We start from the raw sequence: 21,847 nt of genomic DNA, 5'->3' as shown, positions 1-21,847 counted from the left end.
TTTGTGCACCAAAATGTTTATTCGTGTTTGCACACCTCCATGCAAATACCATATTAAAGAAGGCATTAGCGGTTACTTGAAGGTTTGGCTCACATCTAAAAACTGTATAGTGTGTGTTTTTGATTAGCTTTTGATTTAGCTCTGTCCCCCTGTCAAAAAGATCAATCGTGAGACCTGGCGTCCGAAAGGAGGAAGTGATTTACCCCTGATGAAGCTGCGATAGTGCAGCGAAACACCAGCCACTGTCGGGCTAAGAGTGAACTCTTTCAGAGTGAGGACATTGTTTGCAGACTTAATAATCAGTCGTTTGCGGGATTTAAAGTAAAAAAAAAGCTGAATATACATTTTCTTCATCAGGCTTCACAGCCGGTAGGGCTAAGAGTGAACTCTTTCAGAGTCGGGACATTGTTTACAGACTTAATAATCAGTTGTTTGCGGGATTTAAAGTAAAAAAAGCTGAATATACATTTTCTTCATAAGGCTTCACAGCCGTAAGAGCCGCAAATGAAGAGAAGACCGGACAGTTCAACTTGTCTGTTTTGAACACGTTGTCAGGCTTACAGATGTGGCTTTTACTATAAATATATCTTTATATACATATATATGTCTCAAGGAGTCAATTTTGAAATGAAGTGTTTTAGATGGTACCTTTTAAATGTGTGTACTTGGAACCACAGTGACAGCAGAATACAGTATTAATGAAGCACTTTTCTACTTTTGTATTTTATTTTATCTTATCCTACCCTTGTTTAAGTAATTAATCAAGCTTTTAGTGTTTATGTTGTATTGATTGTTATATTTATATGATTTGATGATGTTTTGTATTTTCCTACTTTAATTTATTGTTCACCGTTATGATGGTTTTACTGAAATGACGGTATAAAAATAAATAAATCTTAACCCTTTTGCCATTGGACTTTTACTTCAGGACCTATACAGTGCTCTTTGTGATTATTTGATTTGATTAAGTAAGCCCATCATTTTTCCGCAAATTCTTGATTAGAATTTAAGAAATGTGTGTTTTGTACATTTAGTCTGTAGGATAGTGGTCCTCAACCCAGTCCTTGGGACACATCTAGCCAGTCAAGTTATCAGGATATCCAAAGTGAATATCCTGAAAACCTGACTGGCTAGGTGTGCCCTAAGGACTTGGTGGAGAACCCCTGCTCTAAGAATAATGTTTTGGGATCAGGGTGCTCCTATTTTTGCTAATAGTTTCTTTGGTGACCTTGCTGATTGATAAACAATCAAATTTAACTCAGCATATAGGCAATGCAATACACGCATGAGGTAAATATTAATGAGGTCCAAATTGAAAAGCATTCAGCCGACTAACTCGGAAGTTAGGCTGCTAAATGAATATATGGACACATATCCAGCTAAATTCTAGCCGGCTAATAAGTTAGGGAACTAGAATTTACCTGGATAAATTAGGGGTGTGCCAGGGGGCATAATTGGGAGGAGTTGAGTTAGTCGGCTAAGTTAACCAGCTAATTCCAATATTCAAAGTTAGCCGGTTGACATAGCCAGCTAAGTCTTGCTGGGCAGAAGAGCTTCCTAAAGTTAGCCGGCTATAATATAGTGGCTGCAATATTGAAAATACCTCCAAAGTTAGCCAGATAGGTTTATCTGGCTAACTTTGCTATCCGGACTGTGTCTGAATATAAATCTCAATATTTTTAAATTATTTAAAATACTATGGGACAGTAACTTTCAAATGGGCGTGCAGGCGCACATGTAATATACGTGCATCAGCGGGCGCCCAGAGACATGGCAATTTTATAACATACATGCACATCTGCGCATACGTTATAAAATAACCTAGGCGTGCGTATGTGTGCGCTTAATTTTGCAAGTGAGCACACACAGTGGCGTAAAGTCGGGTTTGAGGCATGTAAGTGGGGGGGTTTTGTAACAGGCACAGCCACATCATGACCAGTTTTACCAGTTCATCTAGGCCATCTAGAGCTAGGTCCTCCAAACCCCCCTGGTTCTTTAGCACACATGCCCTCCAGTTACCCTAGACCTCTTATATCCTTCAAGGATGCCTGCATATATTTTTTTTAAGTTACATCTCCTCCATAGCAGAAGTACACTTGCGCAGCACTAGACCTCAGCACGCAAATCTCTCGGCCACGCCCCAGAATGCCCAGGCCCCATGCACACCAAGCACCTTTTCCTTCTGATGCAAGATGTGTATGCATCCCCCACTATATTAAATCAGGTGGACATGCGCATGTGCTAGATACACGCTCATCTCCCAGTTCTGGAGCATGCATCTCTTTTAAAATCCATCTCTAAGGGGTAGATTTTAAAAGGCCTGTGCGCGCGTCTATGTTCGCGCGGTTCCTAGCACGCAAACATGGACGTGGCTTTTGTTGGCACGCACATGTTATAAAATACAATTCGCTCGCGCATATGCGCGCTAGATTTTAATGTCCACACGCGCATGTGGGGGCGAATGGCCTCTTCCACATGCGAGGGAGGGAGGGATTTGTTCAATTACACGCGGTGACTCGATCGGGCTTTTTCCCAGTTCCCCCCTCCCCACCTAACCTTCCTCCCTTTTCCCCTCTCCACCCCGACCCCTAAATCTACCTTAGCTAACTTTTTTTTTTTTTTTTAACTTACCTGCTGCGATGAGCAGAAGTTACGCGTGCCGGTCAGCTGCCGGCGTGCACTTCCCCGAGACAGCGTCTAATAGCATTGTCCCAGCACCCCCAGACCCCCCCCCCCCCCCCCCGGCCCAGCCCTTTCTTCTGGCCCGGCACTTCTGCGTGTATCAAGGGTTACGTGTGTGGCTGGGTTCTTACGAAAATGCGCATAGGGCCCGGCCAAGCGCGTAACCCCAAAATTTTATGCACGCAGGGCTTTTGAAATTCGGGCTTTAGGTTGTACTCATTTTGTTAATTTCTCTAATTGTATAAACAGGATTTTTTTGGTAGAAATTTTATAATTCTGCTTTTTTTATTATGTAAAAAACCTTTTCTGTATCCTTTGGTGGTTTTTTCCTTTGGTTTGTTTACTTATTTTTCATTTTTAAGTTTATGAATTGCTGATTAAAATTAAGATTGATTTCTAACTAAATTGACGTACAGTGTGGACATCTTCAAAAATCCCTGAAGAAGCTCTATCTGAGTGAAAGACAGTCCGTGCAGGGAATTTGGGGCTACCGATGGCCTTCAGCTACCCTTAGAATATACAGGAGTACTGACTGTGGTCAAAGAGAATTTCTGTTAGGAATTAAGCATTTTGGGGCTGATATTCAAAAAACTGAGCTCTTAAATTTAGGTATCTAGATTAGGTGCTTAGGCTGAAAATATGCGCCTAACTTAACATTGACCTAGATTTATCATTTTGCTATAAATTTTGCATGAATAGCGGCCGCCATAAAAAAGGGGCGTGGTTAGGGTAATTTTTTAGATACCACAACGTGCTATTTTACCTCATCACAACCGCGATATTTTCATATCACAAGCTGAGAATTGCCCAGACAGGCATTTCCACATTTTGGGGATGATTTGATGTGATTTGGAGTGAGCTCTACCTAGTTATCAAACTAGGTCAAGAGTATGTTGTACAAATCTCATCTCTGTGTACCTTTCCTTATTTCAAATCACATCAAATCTTCACTGATATGTACTGTGCTGTTCATACCTCTGATTGTACATATAAAACTGCCCCCCAAACTCTACACCAACACCAAAAACTCACCTCGGGTTACTAGTTGAACCTCCTATAGTGGTATAAAAAGTTGACTAATATTTGTGCCTCCCCAGAGGCTCTCTCTCTCTTTCTATTCCACTCTACTCCCCTCTCTCTTTTCTGCCCGAAACAGGATTTGCGATATTTAGCGCAAATCCTGGTTCGGGCATATCGCACAGCATTAACACCAGGAAAAAAGGTGTGGTTATTTCCGGCGTTTAAACGTGCAATAATGTGCATTACGCCATCGCCTGCAATGTTAAACACCCCTCATTTTCATAAGCTCTACCCAAACTCCCCCCTTTTGACTTACTTTTTAGAATTTGCTTATACATCTCGCTATGCATTATTTATCGCATGCATTATGGCGTTATCGCAGGCATTAGGGCCCTAACACCCATGTTAAGGCCCTAACGCGATTTGATGAATGACCCCCTTAGGTACTAAGTTTTAAGATGAAAATTGACAAATTTAGGGACCTAAAAGATAGCCTTCTAAACTTAGGCCTGCTATTTATCTGCCTATATTGGAGCTCTTAAATTAGCTAGTTCTGAAAATCTGTTCTAAGCTCCTAACATTGTTTCCTCACCCTAACTCCATTCCATAATCACTCATGTTTTGGACTCCTAAATTTAGGGCCTAATGAAATTAGGGACCTAAATTTAGCCCTAGTAACTTTTCAAAAGGACCTATTTTAGGAGCCTAACTCCAAAAGTTAGGAACCTAAACTCTTTGAAAATTGGCCCCTTTATTTTTTACTTATTGGTTTGAGAGTTATTTTCTTATGGTTCTTTTGCATAATATAATATTTTTTTAATAGCTATGTTGTTAAGTTTGGAGTAATAACGTTTTGTATTAAAATATATCCTGTAATTGTAAAACTTTCAGCAATGGGATCAGCGGCTTTGGCTGAATAATCTGCAAATAGAGTCATGCTTTTACCAAAATATCAAAGTATCTTACTGTCTGCATACATGGACAATTTTGTAATCAAGAAAACCGCTGAGGTGACTGGTAGATCAAAGAGGTTGGGCATGGATAAGCATGCAACTGTGGATGAAAAGATGGCACTGAATACAGGCCCTGCTGCGGTTGAAGGGATATCAGAAGAGGCAATTAAAGAACTGACTCACGCAGTTAGAGCAGCCGTTACGGATCAATTACAGAAGCTGCAATTGTCCATCAATGAGCTTAGAGATAAAATGTAAAACTACAATACAATAATTTTGGGTTTAAATAAAAGTCTCACAGCATTATGATCGTCTGAAATCTCTCGATTTTTTGATGGAGGACTTGTGCGCAAAAAATAAAGTGCTCGAAGACAAATTGGACGAACTCAAAAATAGAAGTCAACGCAACAATCTGCACGTATTGGGCATTCCTGAAGCTCTTCAAGAGTGAGGCGCTGATAACATTTTGCGAAACCTGGCTAAAAGATGTGTTGGGTATGAATCTGACAACCCGGCCATATGTTTACAGGTTGTTCCAAACTAAATTTTTTCTGGAATCAAGTTACTATTTGTCCACAGTTTTGGAATGTTTTATTCCATGGTTTGGAAAATTATTATTTTTGCATCTCTTTGACAGAAATTTATCTTACTTAGTGGTGGGTAAAACATTCCTTTGTGTTGCTTTAGTATTGGCTAAGAAAACTATTTTATCTCTCTGGAACTGTGATGAATTATAGGGATGTGCATTCTTTTTAAACAAATTTCATAAATGTGTCAAATAAGAGCAATTTGTTTCATTTGAGCGGCCCCGAAACGAATTGAGGGCCCGCCAAATGAAACAAACATTATTCATTGCATTCATTTAAAATGAATGCGTTTTACTTATCTTAGGGTGAATAAAAACTTAAGGTAAGTAAAACATTAAATACTCATATACAAATGAGAAATATGGGGGCAAAAGGCAATATTTGGAAAGCTATGTATGTTAGAGATGTGCAATCGTTTATCACGAATTAGGCAATTTCAACGAAATTGCCTAATTCGTCGTGGATCGGGGGCCCCGAACCCCGATACGGTTTTTCCCCGAACTTCGGGGAAAATCCGTTTTTCAGGTTTTTTACGGGGGGAGGGGCACATTTTATTTTTTTAAATTAAAAACCACCCCAAGCATTACAATTAACATACATACAACCCCCCCCCCCACCATCCAGATCCCTCCCCAAGACTTACTAACATCCCTGGTGGTCCAGCGGGGTCCCGCGAGCAATTTGCCCCTCCGTGCCCAGCATGCCTGCCTCGCTCGAAATGGCACCAATAGCCTGTGACCTATGTCACAGGGGCTACCGGTGCCATTGGTCAGCCCCTGTCACATGGCCATCGGCGCCATCTTGTGCTCCTGCCATGTGACAGGGGCTGACCAATGGCGCCAGTAGCCCCTGTGTCATAGTATGGGCAAAGGCTATCAGCACCATTTTGATTACTGGCAGCAGACAACAAGATCGCTCCTGGACCCCCGTTGGACTCCCAGGGACTTTTGGCAAGTCTTGGGGGAGTCAGGAGGCCCCCCCCCCCAAGCTGGCCAAAAGTCCCTGGGGGTCCAGCGGGGGTCCCTGAGCGATCTCCTGCCCTCGGGCCATCGGCTGCCAGTAATCAAAATGGCACCGATAGCCTTTGCCCATACTATGTCACAGGGGCTACTGGTGCCATTGGTCAGCCCCTGTCACTTGGCCATCGGCGCCATCTTGTGCTCCTGCCATGTGACAGGGGCTGACCGATGGCGCTGGTAGCCCCTGTGACATAGTATGGGCAAAGGCTATCGGCGCCATTTTGATTACTGGCAGCCAATGGCCTGAGGGCAGGAGATAGCTCTGGGACCCCCGCTGGACCCCCAGGGACTTTTGTCTAGCTGGGGGGGGGCCCTCTTGACTCCCCCAAGACTTGCCAAAAGTCCCTGGGGGTCCAGTGGGGGTCCGAGAATGATCTCGTTGTCGGCTGCCAGTAATCAAAATGGCGCTGATAGCCTTTGCCCATACTATGTCACAGGGGCTACCAGCGCAATTGGTCAGCCCCTGTCACATGGCAGGAGCACAAGATAAGAACATAAGAACATAAGAAAATGCCATACTGGGTCAGACCAAGGGTCCATCAAGCCCAGCATCCTGTTTCCAACAGTGGCCAATCCAGGCCATAAGAACCTGGCAAGTACCCAAAAACTAAGTCAGGGGCTGACCAATGGCATCGGTAGCCCCTGTAACATAGTAAGTCAGAGGCTATCGGCGCCATTTTGAGCGAGGCAGGCACGCCGGGCATGGAGGAATAAATCGGTCGTGGGACCCCGCTGGACCGCCAGGGATGTTGGTAAGTCTTGGGGAGGGATTGTGATGGTAGGGGGGGGGGTTGTATTTAATGTTTTATAGTAAGTTTTAATGCTTGAGGTGGGGTTTTTTTAGCTTCGTTTTCCCGCGTCGTTTTTTGGGCCGGTTTCGGTTTTCCCCGTTTAGTTTTTCAAAAAAACTAACCGAGGAAAACCAAACTTTACCCCGAAGCGTCCGACTCAAAAAACGACCCGGTAGTAAAAAACGAAGCTCATCTCTAATGTACGTACACTCATGCTCATAGTATGTGGAATACAGTCCCAGATCTAGAGGCAGTCGTGGATGATTTAGATATAGTAGCTGTCACGGAGACCTAGTATATGGAAAACCATGACTGAGATATAGTTATACCCAGCTACAATCTATTCAGGAAGGACCAAATAGGAAGGAAAGGAGGAGGCGTGGCATTATGTATAAAGAACAGTATTAAAACATTGCTGGGTTTATGAGGTAAGGAGAAGGCACTGTGGGGTTAATCTGGAAAGGGGGAATGAAACATCTATTTATATTGGTGTAATATACAGTTCATCACAGAGGAGATAGATAGAGATTTAATGGCAAATATTCAAAGGAGTGCTGTGAAAGTGGAGGTAATGCTAGGGGAATTTAATCTTCAGATGTTGATTGGGACATCTCAGCTGCAGTATCTTCTAAAAGCAGGGAGATCCTGGATTCTCTGCAAGGAGAACTGTTGTTTCAACTGGTAATGGAACCCATACGGGAGGGGAGATACAGGACATGGTGCTTACCAACGGGGACAGTATTTTTGATGTTGTAATGGATGATCATCTGGGAACCAGTGATCACCAGATGGTGTGGTTCAATATTAGAACACAAGAGATGACATTCAAAGGCAAGGGTCCTAGACTTCAGGAAATCTTTCTCAAAATGGGAAAATATCTCAACGCATCATTAGCTGGATGGGAAAATCTAGGGAAAGTAGAAGGGCAGAGGGCAAAACCAAAAGGAGATATCATAAGGGCAACTAATCTATGTGTTAGGAATGTAAATAAAGGGAAGAGGAAAAAAATCGCTCTGATTTTCTAAAGTAGTAGCTGAAAAGGTAAGCACTCATAAACTTCAAGAAATTACAGAAAGACAGGCAACAATATCTGGAAAATTTAAGAGAAGCTGGGAATGTAGTCAGGAATGCAAAAATTGAAATAGAAGAAAAAAAATAGCAAATACGGGAAAAAGCGGGGGGGGGGGGACAAGATTTTTTTTTTTTTAATTTAGATATGATAGTGATAGAAAGAGGTACAAAAATAGCATTGTGAGACTCAAAGGTGAAGGGGAAGATTATGTAGAGGCTGATGAGGAAAAAGCCTACAGCAGGACTACATGTAAAATAGGGCAGATCTCACCCTATTCAACCTGTTACCTGGAAACCGATGTGATATCTCGATCGAATGTCGGTATACAAAAGAAAAAAAAAAGAAATAAATAATACATAAAAAAAAAACCACAAATAAGATTTGAAGTGAGGTAAACTCAATCAATTTTCAGGACAGTACGTTCGTGGGGAGCTAACTAAACTTAAAGTAGATAAGGCGATGTGGCCAGATGGGATACATCCAAGGGTACTAAGGGAACTTACAGATGTCCTGGCAGCTCCGCTGGCTGACCTTTCCAATGCTTCTTTAGAGTCTGGAGTAGTTCCGGAGGACTGGAAAGGGCAGGTGTGGCTCCTATTCATAAAAGTGGAAGGAGGAGGCTGGAAACTTGCAGGCCAATTATTCTGACCTCTGCGGTAAGAAAACGAATGGAATCGCTGCTAAAACAGAGGATCGTGCAAGTTTTTAAATCCAATGGATTGCACGATCCGAGGCAGCATGGTTTTACCAGCGGTAAATCTTGTTAGACGAAGCTGATCAATTTCTTTCATTGGGTAACCAGAGAGTTGGATCAAGAAGAGTGCGATACAAGGTATATTTGGATTTCAGCAAGGCCTTTGACATGGTTTTGCACAAAAGACTTATAAATAAATTGTGCGCCCTTGGTATGGATCCTAGAATGAGTGATTTGACTGTGTTAGAAACTGGCTGAGTGGGAGGCGACAAAGGGTACTAGTAAATGGAGTTTTCTCTGAGGAAAGGGTTGTTCTAGTGGTGTGCCTCAGCGATCGGTCCTAGGAATGGTTCTTTTCAATACTTTTGTGAGGGATATAACGGAAGGGCTGTCAGGAAAGGTTTGTCTTTTTGCCGATGATACCAAAATCTGTAATAGAATGGACAGTCAGGACGGAATGGAAAATATGAGGAGGGCTCTAGCAAAGCTCAAGGAATGAACTAAGGTCTGGCAGAGTAATGCATTTAGGAAGGAAAAACTCAAGGGAAAGGTAAATTATTGGAGGTAAAATTCTTCTAGAACAAAGGAAAAGCAGGAGCTGGGGGCAATTGTATCTAATGATCTTAAGGTGGCCCAACAGGTGTATAAAGTGACAGTAAAAGCCAGAAAGATGCTTGACTGCACATAGAGAGGAATGGTCAACAGAAAACGGGAGGTGATATTGCCCCTACATAGGTCCCCGTGAGATCTCACTTATAATACTGTGTACAATTCTGGAGATCACATCTTCAAAAGGATATAAACAGGATGAATCAGTCCAGAGGGTGGCTACTAAAATGAACAGAGGCCTTCGTTCTAAAGCATACGGGGATAGACTTCAAGATCTAAACATATATAGCCTAGAGAAAAGGCAAGATAGGGGAGATAAGATAGAGATATTCAAAACTCAAAGGTTTCCATGCAAAGGAAGTGAGCCTTTTTCAATGGAAAGGAAGCTCTAGAGCGAGGGGTCATGAGATGAGGTTGAAAGGGGGTAGACTCAGGAGTAATCTTAGGAAATATTTCTTTACAGAGAGGATGTTAGTTAATGTGTGGAACAGCCTCCCAGTGGAAGTGGTGGAGACAAAAACAGTATCTGAATTCAAGAAAGCATGGGATACTTACAGGGGATCTATAAGGAAGTGATGAGAATTATGCTAAATTGATTGGTCGGATGGGCAGACTGGATGGGCTATTCGGTCTTTTTCTGCAGTCATGTTTCTATGATTGTTTCTATTAGTAACCCTCAGAAGTTATTTTCGCTTGTGGGAAAAAGTACATGTCAAAGGGTAATTGGAATTTTTTTTAAACTATGTTGAATCCTTAATTTCTTGATATAATAAGATGTAAATGGATAAGGATTTAATGGGAGTGTATGATGTGTTCTTGTGTGGTAGGTTAGTGAAATGTGTGTTAGAATGAAAGGGGTGTTTAATATAAAATGGTGAGCTACACCACTATGTTGTCATGATTTTTCTCGTATCCTGATTTTGTAGCACAGATTTGTTCGCTCTTTTGGCTATGTGGCCATGTTATACTTCTTACTATGTATATCTCACTCTAATAAACATAGTGAAAAAATATATATCTATTTCCTGTAATCGTACCTAAAAATGATTTAAAATTTGAGGTGGATCACCACCTTTTTTGTCTGATTTGTTCTATATGGTAATCCTTTATTTTTACAAAGCATCAATTTGTTATATACTATACAAATAATACTATATATCAATTTATTTACATTTTACATAAACTGTTCAGTCCTGAGAGCTGAGTAATTTCACAATCTGAAAAGTTCACCTTCAGCGTGTGTAGTTCCAGACTAGGATATGAATGACATTGCAGTCAATTTTCTTTCCATCTTATTTGAGGGGGGTGGGGGTGTATAAACAGTAATTCCACCAGTTCCTTTGGTGTCATACACATAATCACACTTACATTTTACCAATTTATTTACTTCTTGATTTCATTTAATATTCTGCACTTCAACTTTATCAATGCCAACCTGTTCCATAATCCCTACCTGGCAACCGCGATTACACCGGCTGCTGATGGCAGGCACACTGACCTGCAGGTTCTCAGGCAACTCAGTGACCGGCTGCTGCAGGAACAGCGCCATCAGGAGGAAATAGAGCGCTGGCACATTGGTGTGCTTGGGGAGGAAGGACTGAAGGACGGAGAAGCCCGGAAAATGGCAGGCGTCCCGGTTGATCTCCCGGACCGTGGATCTGCCACCAGCACTCCTTCCCACATTGAAACCTGAAGCGGGGTGAGTGAGGGGAATTGGGGGGGGGGGGGGGGGGAGGGGAGAGAGAACAAGGAAACAAAAGAGGCAAAATGCAAGTTAGACAAGCATTTATTTTATAATATCCTGATTTCTGCATACTTTATCCAAACAGAAATTGAATTACTTTTGAAAGTAAGTTTTGAAATAGAAGCAAAAACAAGAAAAAATATGGGAGGAAAGGACGGAGGAGGTAGGAGAAGGGAAGGGAAGGGAAGGTGGGGTGGGGGGTAAGTGAAGTTCCCTCCGAGGCCACTATGATTTCGGAGCGGCCTGGGAGGGAACGGGGAAGGCAGCGCGGCTCGGCGCCCGCAAGGTGCACAATTATGCAACCCCCCTTGCGCGCGTCGACCAATGATTTTATGACTTGCGCACGCGGGTACACATGTCCGCCCGCGCATACCTCTTAAAATCGCCCTTTACAAGCTTTTATGGCTTGTCCATAAATGTTTAGCCGCCCTTATCTGTACCTTTTCTAGTGCAACTATATCTTTGAGATGCGGTGACTAGAATTGTACACAGTCCTCAAGGTGCAGTCTTTCGATGGTGCGTTACAGAGATATTAAGACATTTTCATTTTATTCACCATTCCCTTTCTAATAATTCCTAACATTCTGTTTGCTTTTTTGATTGCCGCAGCACACTGAGTCAACAATTTCAATGTATTATCTACTATGATGCCTAGATCTTTTTCCTGGGTGGTAGCTCCTAATATGGAACCTAACATCATGTAACTACAGCATGTATTATTTTTCCCTATATGCATCACCTTGCATTTGTCTACATTAAATTTCATCTGCATTTGGATGCCCAATCTTCCAGTCTCACAAATTCCTCCCGCAATTTATCACAATTCACTTCTGATTTAATTACTTTGAATAATTTTGCAACATCTGTATATTTGATTACCTTTCCAGATCATTTATAATTATATTGAAAAGCACGGGGCCAAGCCCCCCTAGGCCCCCACAAGAGTGAGGAGACAGGGACTGTCTCCTGTGAAGGATCCACAGAGTTCACACTTTTTTTTTTTTTTTTTTTAAACCATAACTCAGAAATACTTGCTTGATCCAAACACGATAGACACACAGAAGGAAAAAACGCCCAGAAGGGAAAAGTAGAAGTTAACAGGGAACCACAGGGTGAGCTGTTCCACCTGCTGGAGACAGACAAATACTGGAGGGCTACAGGATAGGCTCTGTCCTCATATAGGATACCCTTTTAGTTTTGGTCTGTCTCCACTTGCTGGAAAGGAGGCTAAACCCATGGTCTGGATTGATCTGGGTATGTACTGGGAACTCTATTTACCCTTTTCCACTGAGAAAATTGAGCATTTAATCCTGCTCTCCGTTTTCTGTCTTTTAACCAGTTTGTAATCCACGAAAGGACATCACCTCCTATCCATGACTTTTTAGTTTTCTTAGAAGCCTCTCATGAGGGACTTTGGATTTTCAGAAGGCTTTTGACAAATACACTACATCTACCGGTTCACCTTCATCCACATGTTTATTAACCCCTTCAAAAAAAATGAAGCAAATTTGTTGAGGCAAGACTTCCCTTGGGTACATCCATGTTGACTGGGTTCCATTAAACCATGTCTTTCTATATGCTCTACGATTTTGATCTTGAGAATAGTCTCCACTATTTTTCCCGGCACTGAAGTCAGGCTCACTGGTCTATAGTTATCTGGATCACCCCTGGAGCCTTTTTTAAATATTGGGGTTACATTGGCCATCCTCCAGTCTTCAGGTACAATGGATGATTTTAATGATAAGTTACAAATTTTAACTATTAGATCAGAAATTTCATTTTTTAGTTCCTTCAGTATCCTAGGATGCATACCATCCGGTCCAGGTGATTTGCTACTCTTTAATTTGTCAATCTGGTCTACTACATCTTCCAGGTTCACAGTGATTTCGTTCAGTTCGTCTGACTCATCACCCCTGAAAACCATCTCTAGAACTGGTATCTCCCCAACATCCTCATTAATAAACACGGAAGCAAAGAATTAATTTAGTCTTTCTGCAATGGCCTTATCTTCCCTAAGAGCCCCTTTAACCCCTCTGTCATCTAATGGTCCAACCGACTCCCTCACAGGTTTCTTGCTTCGGATATATTTTAAAAAGGTTTTATTATGAGTTTTTGCCTCTATGGCCAACTTCATTTCAAATTCTCTCTTCACCTGTCTTATCAATGTCTTACCCTTAATTTGTCAATGCTTATGCTTTTTCCTATTTTTTTCAGATGACTTCTTTCAATTTTTGAAGGATTTTTTTTTGGGGATAAAATAGCCTCTTTCATCTCACCTTTTAACCATGCCAGTAATAGTGTTGCCTTCCTTCCACCTTTCTTAATGCGTGGAATACATCTGGACTGCACTTCTAAGATGGTATTTTTAAACAATGTCCATGCCTGTTGAACACTTTTAATCTTTACAGCTGCACCTTTCAGTTTTTTTCTATTTTCCTCATTTTATCAACGTTTCCCTTTTGAAAGTTTAGTGTTAGAGCTGCAGATTTACTTATTGTCCCCCTTCCAGTAATTAGTTTAAATTTGATCATGTTATGATCACTGTTGCCAAGTGGCCCCACCACCATTACCTCTCTCACCAAATCCTGTGTTCAACTAAGAATTAAATCTAAAATAGCTCCCTCTCCTGTTGGTTCCTGAACCAATTGCTCCATGAAGCAGTCATTTATTACATCCAGGAACTTTATGTCTCTAGCAAGTCCTGATGTTACATTTACCCAGTCAATATCGGGGTAATTGAAATCTCCCATTATTATTGCACTGCCAAATTGGTTAGCTTCCCTGATTTCTCTAAGCATTTCATCGTCTGTCTGACCATTTTGTCCAGGTGGACGGTAATATACTCCTATCATTATACTCTTACCTAACACACATGGGATTTCTACCCTTATAGATTCTACTGAGCATTTGGTCTCTTGTATGATCTTTATCCTGTTGGACTCTATACCCTCCCGGACATAAAGTGCCACACCCCCACCAAGTTGATCCTCCCTATCATTGCGATATAATTTATACCTTGATATAGCACTGTCCCATTGGTTATCCTCCTTCTACCAAGGCTCTGTGATGCCAATTATGTCAATCTCATCATTTGCTGCTATACACTCTAACTCTCCCATCTTACTTCATAGACCTCTGGCATTGGCATACAGACATTTCAAAGTGTGTTTTTTGTTTGTATTAACAACCTGCTTTTCAGTTGTTAGGGATAATTCGGAAATCATTAGCTTCGGTGATTTTTTACATATAGACACATGGACTATGTTTGCTTTTAATGGAACCTCTCTGTTGGGATGCCCTAACTCTCCTGTTTCATTAGTATCCTTCAAGGATACATTTCTCTGAACCATGCACTGCTGAGTGACTGTCGGCTTTCCCCCTTGTTCTAGTTTAAAAGCTGTTCTATCTCCTTTTTGAAAGTTAGTGCCAGCAGCTTGGTTCCACTCTGGTTAAGGTGGAGCCCATCCTTTCAGAAAAATCTCCCCTTTCCCCAAAGGTTTCCCCAGTTCCTTATAAAGCTGAATCCCTCTTCCCTGCACCATCGTCTCATCCACGCATTGAAACTCTGGAACTCTGCCTGCCTCTGGAGATCTGCACGTGGAACAGGAAGCATTTCAGAGAATGCCACCCTAGAGGTTCTGGATTTCAGCTTCTTACCTAGAATCCTAAGTTTGGCTTCCAGAACCTCTCTCCCACATTTTCCTATGTCGTTGGTGCCCACATGTACCACAACAGCTGGCTCCTCCCCAGCACTGTCTATAATTCTATCTAGGTTAAGTTACATATTAAAAAATACTTCTGGAAGTTTACAGTAATAATTAATAAAATCTGAAAGCAAAGGGCTTTTAACAGTTTTGATGGTGCTGTTCTAAATTAATTTAAATGTCCTTTGAGGTGTGGAAGAATTGAGTTCAAATCTGGTAACAGCATTGACTCCCATAAGCACAAACACAGCAGAGCTAATGCAAAGGGTGGGGTAGAGCCCAGCAGCCAAAACAGCATGGAAGGAGCCAACAGATCCTGCTTAAGCACTCGCATAAACAACACCCATCAGTAGTCACGTGACGCTGCTAAGGGTAACAGGCCAAAAGGCCATGCATCAACTTCAATATACAAATAGAGTTAATGCAGCTGCTTATATAAGCAACAAAACCTTTATGAAACAATAAGACTGTGTTCTCTGGTCTCCACAGAACAAAGAACTCATTATGGTGCCGCCTGCCCAATGCAGCCTGGCACTTGGGTTTCAAACGTGTGCTTCTGACAAGTTAGCCTCACTAAATCATTTTCAGTCACTGCTATGGTACTGCGTGTTAACCTTTAGCTTTCAGCAGGCCACTTCAGCAGTGAAGCGAATCTAGGGAACCCCCCACCTATATACCCACACATACATACACGTACACACATATTGTTGTCTTCCTTTTAAACGCCAACTGGAAAATGCTGGCTCCGTTAGATCCACTGCCTTGCTAAAAGTTTCTAAGGCAGAAATGCACTCATAAGAATCCTAAAGAAGAACGGGTGATGTTTTACTGAATCGAGTCCACTTTCTCCTCTATTAATGACTCAAACATAGAGGCGAAGCAGAACGCAGGTTCACATACAACTAAATATTTTAAGTAAACATAAGCAAAAACGATATAGAAAATTAAGCAGAATCCTACAAAATGCTTGTCTATTTTGTGCAGCATCTAAAGCAGATTTCCTTCCCCTCCTCCTAGCATTTTCCTGAGGTATTTAGAATTTTTTTTTTTAAAACAACTCCTAAATCCTCTCTTTGATAGGGTCACAGTCCTTGAAGATCTGCACTGTTGCCAAACAGTCGATGACTCAGTCCTGTTTTTCTGGCACTAGCAGTTTACGGGATCAAACCATTCCAGAATACACTGAAACCGAAATCCATGACTGGATTACCATTTCATGATGACACTGCGAATGGTTGAGGAATCTGGTACAATATTAAAGATCTCATACCTAGAACGGTGCCAATTTTATTGGTCAAGACAGAATCTGTCTGATCGAGCCAGCCTCCACCACTAAGGCCCTCTTTGAACTTGGTGAGAATGGGTTGGTTACTCAACAAGACCACCAGGATCCTCATGGCTGCAGTGACTGTGGTGGAGTGCAGGTGTTCTTCCATGAACATCATGACCCAGTCAAAGCCAAGGTTCCTAACCAGCTCCTCGCACGCTCTACAGGAATACAATAAAAACAAAGGTTGTTAATAAATGGACGAGTTCATGGCTGCTTGAGAGCATGGTCATTTCATTTATATTCCTGGTTTCCAATATAGACTGCCCAAAGCGGATAACAATGGAGGAAAGACATACAAATGCAAATTATAAATATTATTCACAACAAGCAATAAAACATAACACAAGAAATACCGTCGCATTATGCAATAATAAATCTGCAAAATATTAAAATACAGAAAACACATATCATACCTAACATTTTTGAGCTCTTCAAAGATTAAATGTGGCAATAAAAAGATGCACTTTACGAGCTTTTCCACAAGCAGCAAGGGAGCTAGCCTCCGGCGCAGGGTTACTAAAGGAATTCCATAAATGTGGCACTACAAATGAGAAGGTGCACTTCCCAGTCATGGCTATCTCCACCTCCTGGGGGGGGGGAAGGAATCAGCAAGAGGTGTTGCTCTGCTGATATTCCAAGGCTCGGGAGTTTCGCTGGGCACTCAGGATAATTCTTGTTCATCAAACAGAGTAAGAATCTTCACTTTTAGAAGTTAATTTTCCAAGTAATTTTCATATATAAAACAATGTTTTATGTGCATGACTGAAGCTCTGTGCATGTAAAAGTACAGCCTAAGCCCGTTTCACGTGCACTTTTATATGAACTGCAGTTAGAAATTAGGCACATAATTTTTCATTTAAAAAATGTGGATAAGGCAACCCGCATAAATTATACTCTTCGAAGAGGACAGCTAACTTTACATGAATAAATCTATGCACATTCTGGGCCAATTACTTGAGCGATTTCCAAGTGAATGTATGTGCCCGAGTTTACTTTGAACATGCTGGCTCCAATCTACGTGTACAAGTTACAGGCAGACTTTAGCCTTACCCTCTAACAGTGGAAGAGAAAAGGTCTGGGGCTGATCTGATGACTCAAATGAGACCTGGACAGAGTTTCTCAGGAGATCCAGATTCAGTTCTTGGGCCAACCTCCTGTGCCTGCCGACAACTGGAGATGACTGCTCTGTGTTCTCATGGCACTACCATGGGTATCCTTCAGCCAGAGGACTGTCACTGCTGCAAACATGCAACATCTGAACTGTTCTGCTCAGTGAAGGCTAAGCCTGAAAAGTTGCTACGGTTACCAAAGAACTCCAGTATGGAGTAATCAAAATCTATCAGACTTCGGCTGATCTGGATTTTCACCCAAGCTATTTTTCATGCTTTTGATAAAGTGCCCTCCTCCATCCTTCCCTCCCCACCCCCAACCCCCCTCACCTTCTGGAAGTATATGTGTGGCACAAAGGGTCCAGAATCAATGATTCAGGTAGGGGTTCTCTTTCTTGGCTTAAGACAACTGAAGTGTTCATCAATCCTAAAATGCTTGTGTTTGCCTACAGAGGACCCATCTAGCACTGAACAACCCTCCCAACATGAGCTGCTTCTGATCGAAGGGCAGAGGCAGTGCCCACCGAAACTGCAATCTTCTACTAACAGCAGCAACTTTTTTTTTAGTTAGGGCACCATCTTTTTTTTAAATTTTATTTTATATTTACTAATTTTTTTATTTATTTATTTTTTTACGGTAAGCACAAAGCAGAGCTGGCAGGAAACGGACCTGGATGATTTAATCTTCTGCCACGGCACCGTACTTACTGCAAGTTAACAGTTGTCTTTTCTTTAGATGTGTAGAGAAGTTTAAGCAGGATGTCTAAAAGTCTATTCCTCAACAAGATCAGATTTGCAGAAACAAGGCCCCCAAAGTCATCTTCTGCTCCTAAACACAGGATAGCAAAAGTCAAACCCCCGAACACCTTCTGTCACTTTAAACACCTTACAAAAAATGAACATTTACAATAGGAAAGCCTGCAGTTTAAAAAACAGATAACATAATAAAGTATAGATCAGTGATGTGATATAAAATATGTTTTTAAGAACTTAGTTTAGGACATACAGATCTCCCTATAGACTCTTCTGAAGGAGGAGGAGCTATTAAGTCAGCTTCATTCTTACTAAGAGGTGGTCAGAGCGCTCCATCCACACCGCTTTTCCCAGCTATCCTCACCTCTGCAAGGGAGGCCTCAAACTACCACCAAATGGGAAAGGCCCATCCCCTATTCAAGGGTGACACAGACCAGACAATTGACTTTAGACAGCTTGGTGCATTTCTCAGTTACTACAAATGTCCATGGAAGTTGAAAAAGTCCTAGCAACATTATTTGTTTTTCTGTGCTGAAAATGGACAGCAGCTTTCTTTTGCAAATGTTCTTCCGTTGCAATGGGAAGTTATTCCTGCCAGCAAAACTGCCTATTTTTCCTGATACTTCCAAACACACTTGGGGATATAAATGTAAATTGTTTTTGTCCAGATGTTTAGCAATCTCTGTCATGCACAAGTTCTTAGATTCCCCTGGAAGCGCCTGAACAAACTTCAGGGTCGTGGATAAATATTTTGGTAATCGGAGCATGCAAAGTGTTTAGTCGATGCCACAATTACTGTTTCTTGATGCACTCGCTGTATGTGCAGCTCCATAAATACAAGGAGGCTTGCTCTCCTTTGCTTATCTGAAGCTGCAATTACCTTGCTGTCGACTTTGCTTTCCTATCAATTTTCTTTATCCTCTTGCCAGGTTCTTTTGGGTACTTGCCAGGTTCTTGTGGCCTGGTTTGGCCTCTGTTGGAAACAGGATGCTGGGCTTGATGGACCCCTTGGTCTGACCCAGCACGGCAATTTCTTATGTTCTTGCCCTCTCCTTACTTTGGACTGAGGCTTGCTCCAGTTACTTTGCTTAATTATATGGCTTTTGGCTTTTACTTCTATTCCTTCTATGTACAAGGTGTTACTTTAAACATCTATTTTTGATGTGTATTACAAACATTGAATAAAGAGAATTATAATTAAAATAATATATATACACACGCCAAATAGCCTAGGAACAAACAGATGGGGACAAATTCCTCCTTAATGTTCTGGCGTCAAGCAGCCGTCCATGGATATTGCAAAGGACCAAATTACCTCTTTCCTAGCTCTGTTTCCTTGTGTATTTCCATGCTCTTGTTTTTGTCCCAAGACACTTCATTTATTTATTTATTTAAAAGACTTGCTACCTGCACTAACTCACACTTCAAGATGGGGTACATAAAATACATTCATAAAACAAAAAAGTAAAACAAATGGAGTTACAGTAATCCTTTTCAGCAGCAAATGATGGTGCACAATTTACTACAGCCAGATCCCCACCTCGTCCCTTCCGCTCTGGTTTTTAAAAAAAAAAAAAAATTCCCGGGAGCTGGGAGCCGCGCTGACGTCGCGCCTGGGACATCCACTCCCAGGATTTCCGCATAGTTCTGCAGACGACCATTCTATCTAAGCTGGACTACTGCAACTCCCTTCTTTTAGGCCTCCCGTCATCCACCATCAAACCCCTACAAATACTGCAGAATGCCAAGGCAAGAATCATAACCAATACCCGGAAAAGGGACCACATCACCCCCATACTAAAGGATTTGCACTGGCTACCCATCCCCTACCGCATCCAGAACAAAACGCTTACCATCCTACACAACACGCTTTACAAAAATGATCTCCCCTGGCTCGAGGAAATGCCACGTTTCCATTCCTCTACCCACCCTACCAGAACCTCCCTTGTGGGCACCCTTCAGACCCCATCCCTCAAAACTGCTCACCTCACCCTTACCAGAGAAAGAGCCTTCTCCATTGCTGGCCCGACTCTCTGGAACTCCCTTCCCACTGATCTCCGTCTTGAACCGTCCTTACGCAATTTCAAAAAAGGTATCAAGACTTGGCTCTTCAAGAAAGCCTACCCGGATGCTAACCAAACAGACAGTGCTAAGTCTACCCGGACGCTTTTCAATCCTAGACAGTCTTCCCCCCCCCCCCTCAGTTCTCGCCTCCGTACTATGCCATTGTACGGCTAATCCAGTTATTCTGTGTACCCCGCACACTTTGTGATTTCAATAAGTTTATTCTGTGACGTTAGTAAGTGATTATGGTTATGTTGATTGCTCTTCGCTCTGTCCCAACTTCTTTCCGTTATCTCTCCCTCAGTCTTTCTCGCTCCTGTCCCCTTCTACTTTCCCTTTCTTGCCTGCTCCCCTCACCCCGCTCCTCGTTCAATGTAATTTTCCTTTCCTTGAGTTAATTGTTAAACCGGCGTGATGTGTTCCACGAATGTCGGTATATTATAAGTTCGTAAATAAAATAAATAAAATAGTACAATGGCTGTGCAAGTTTCCCCAACGAGCCCTACCAATATACATAAACTCTGTTGGAGGGGCCACCTCTGTGGGCAGGAAGGTAAATTCAGTCTCCACGCCTGTACAATCTCTGGCTTCTCTGCTGAGATAGCCCATAAATGGTGCCAATTACTGACAACCTGTAATGGTGCTATTAGTGATGTGGATACCCATCCGCTAGGAAGTGATAAGAGATCACCACTTTAATTTACATAAGACGCAGAGGCTGGTGGCATTTTATAGACTAACAGAGTTATTGAGGCACAAGCTTTTAAGGAACAAGAACCCTCTTCTACAGATGCCCTCAAAAGCTTGTGCCTCAATAACTCTGTTAGTCTGTAATGTGCCACCAGCTTCTGCCTCGCTTTTGTAACTACTACTGCTATTTAACATTTATATAATACTTCTCAATGTATGCAATGCCTTAGGGATACACAAAAGAGATAGGGATACACAAAAGAGATAGTCCTTGCTAGGGCTGCCATGCGGAAGGGTCCCAGTTCAATCCCTGACCCAGGTCTTCTGCCCTCCCCACCCTACCCCACCCCCAGATGGTCTGAGGATGCTGTGGAGGCAGCATTCACAGCCTCCCGGAAGGGAGGGAGTCATGGTCATTGTTAAAGGGTAAAACCTGGTGGCCGGATTCAGAGCCCATGATTAAAGGGATCTGTAAGGAGCCCTAGTGCATGGTCCCTAACCTTTGGCCATCACTGTAATACTAGACTAGGGATGCTGGGTGGGGGTGGGGCATGGTGGATATATAAAACAGGGGAAAACTCCCTGGGTAGTTGAGAATGAAGGCTCAGGATGTCAGAGCCCAGCCCTGGTTCCCACTGAGCTGGTAGTATAAAGGAGCAGGAGGTAGCTACACGGTCAAAAAATACAAAAAAGCAAGACTGTCCTTGCTCCAAGGTGCTTGCAATCTAGACAAGACAAATAAAAGGCTTCTGTCAAGTAGAGTCATTAGGAAGCAGAGGAAGAAGAAATGCTATTGACTTCATGTGATCTTATGTCCTTTGTAATCTCCCAGAATAAAGCAAGGACCAATATATTTCAAACTGTGCTTTCAAAGTCTATGAGAAACAAAAAAAACCCCAGCCAGTGGGGATGTAGACAGGACTGTCCTAAACCTGTCCTGAAGACCCCACAGCCAGTCAGGTTTTCAGGATATCCACAATGAATATGCAAATTTGTCTCATTCATATTCATTTTGGATATCCTAAA

The 21,847-nt window shown here is 42.2% G+C and overlaps 1 protein-coding gene across 1 annotated transcript in view; it reads right to left on the bottom strand.

Moving 5' to 3' along the window:
* Nucleotides 1–21,847, bottom strand: part of WDFY3 (WD repeat and FYVE domain containing 3) — a 616,621-nt gene that overhangs the window by 215,013 nt on the left and 379,761 nt on the right. The window contains 3 exon segments of the mRNA XM_029599364.1: nucleotides 10,881–11,116; nucleotides 16,146–16,363; nucleotides 18,023–18,143. Of these exon segments, the coding sequence (XP_029455224.1) occupies nucleotides 10,881–11,116; nucleotides 16,146–16,363; nucleotides 18,023–18,143 (575 nt within the window).

This window comes from Rhinatrema bivittatum, chromosome 1 (assembly GCF_901001135.1).
Source record: "Rhinatrema bivittatum chromosome 1, aRhiBiv1.1, whole genome shotgun sequence".
Classification (NCBI taxonomy): domain Eukaryota; kingdom Metazoa; phylum Chordata; class Amphibia; order Gymnophiona; family Rhinatrematidae; genus Rhinatrema; species Rhinatrema bivittatum.
This window is presented reverse-complemented; position numbering and strand designations above follow the sequence as displayed.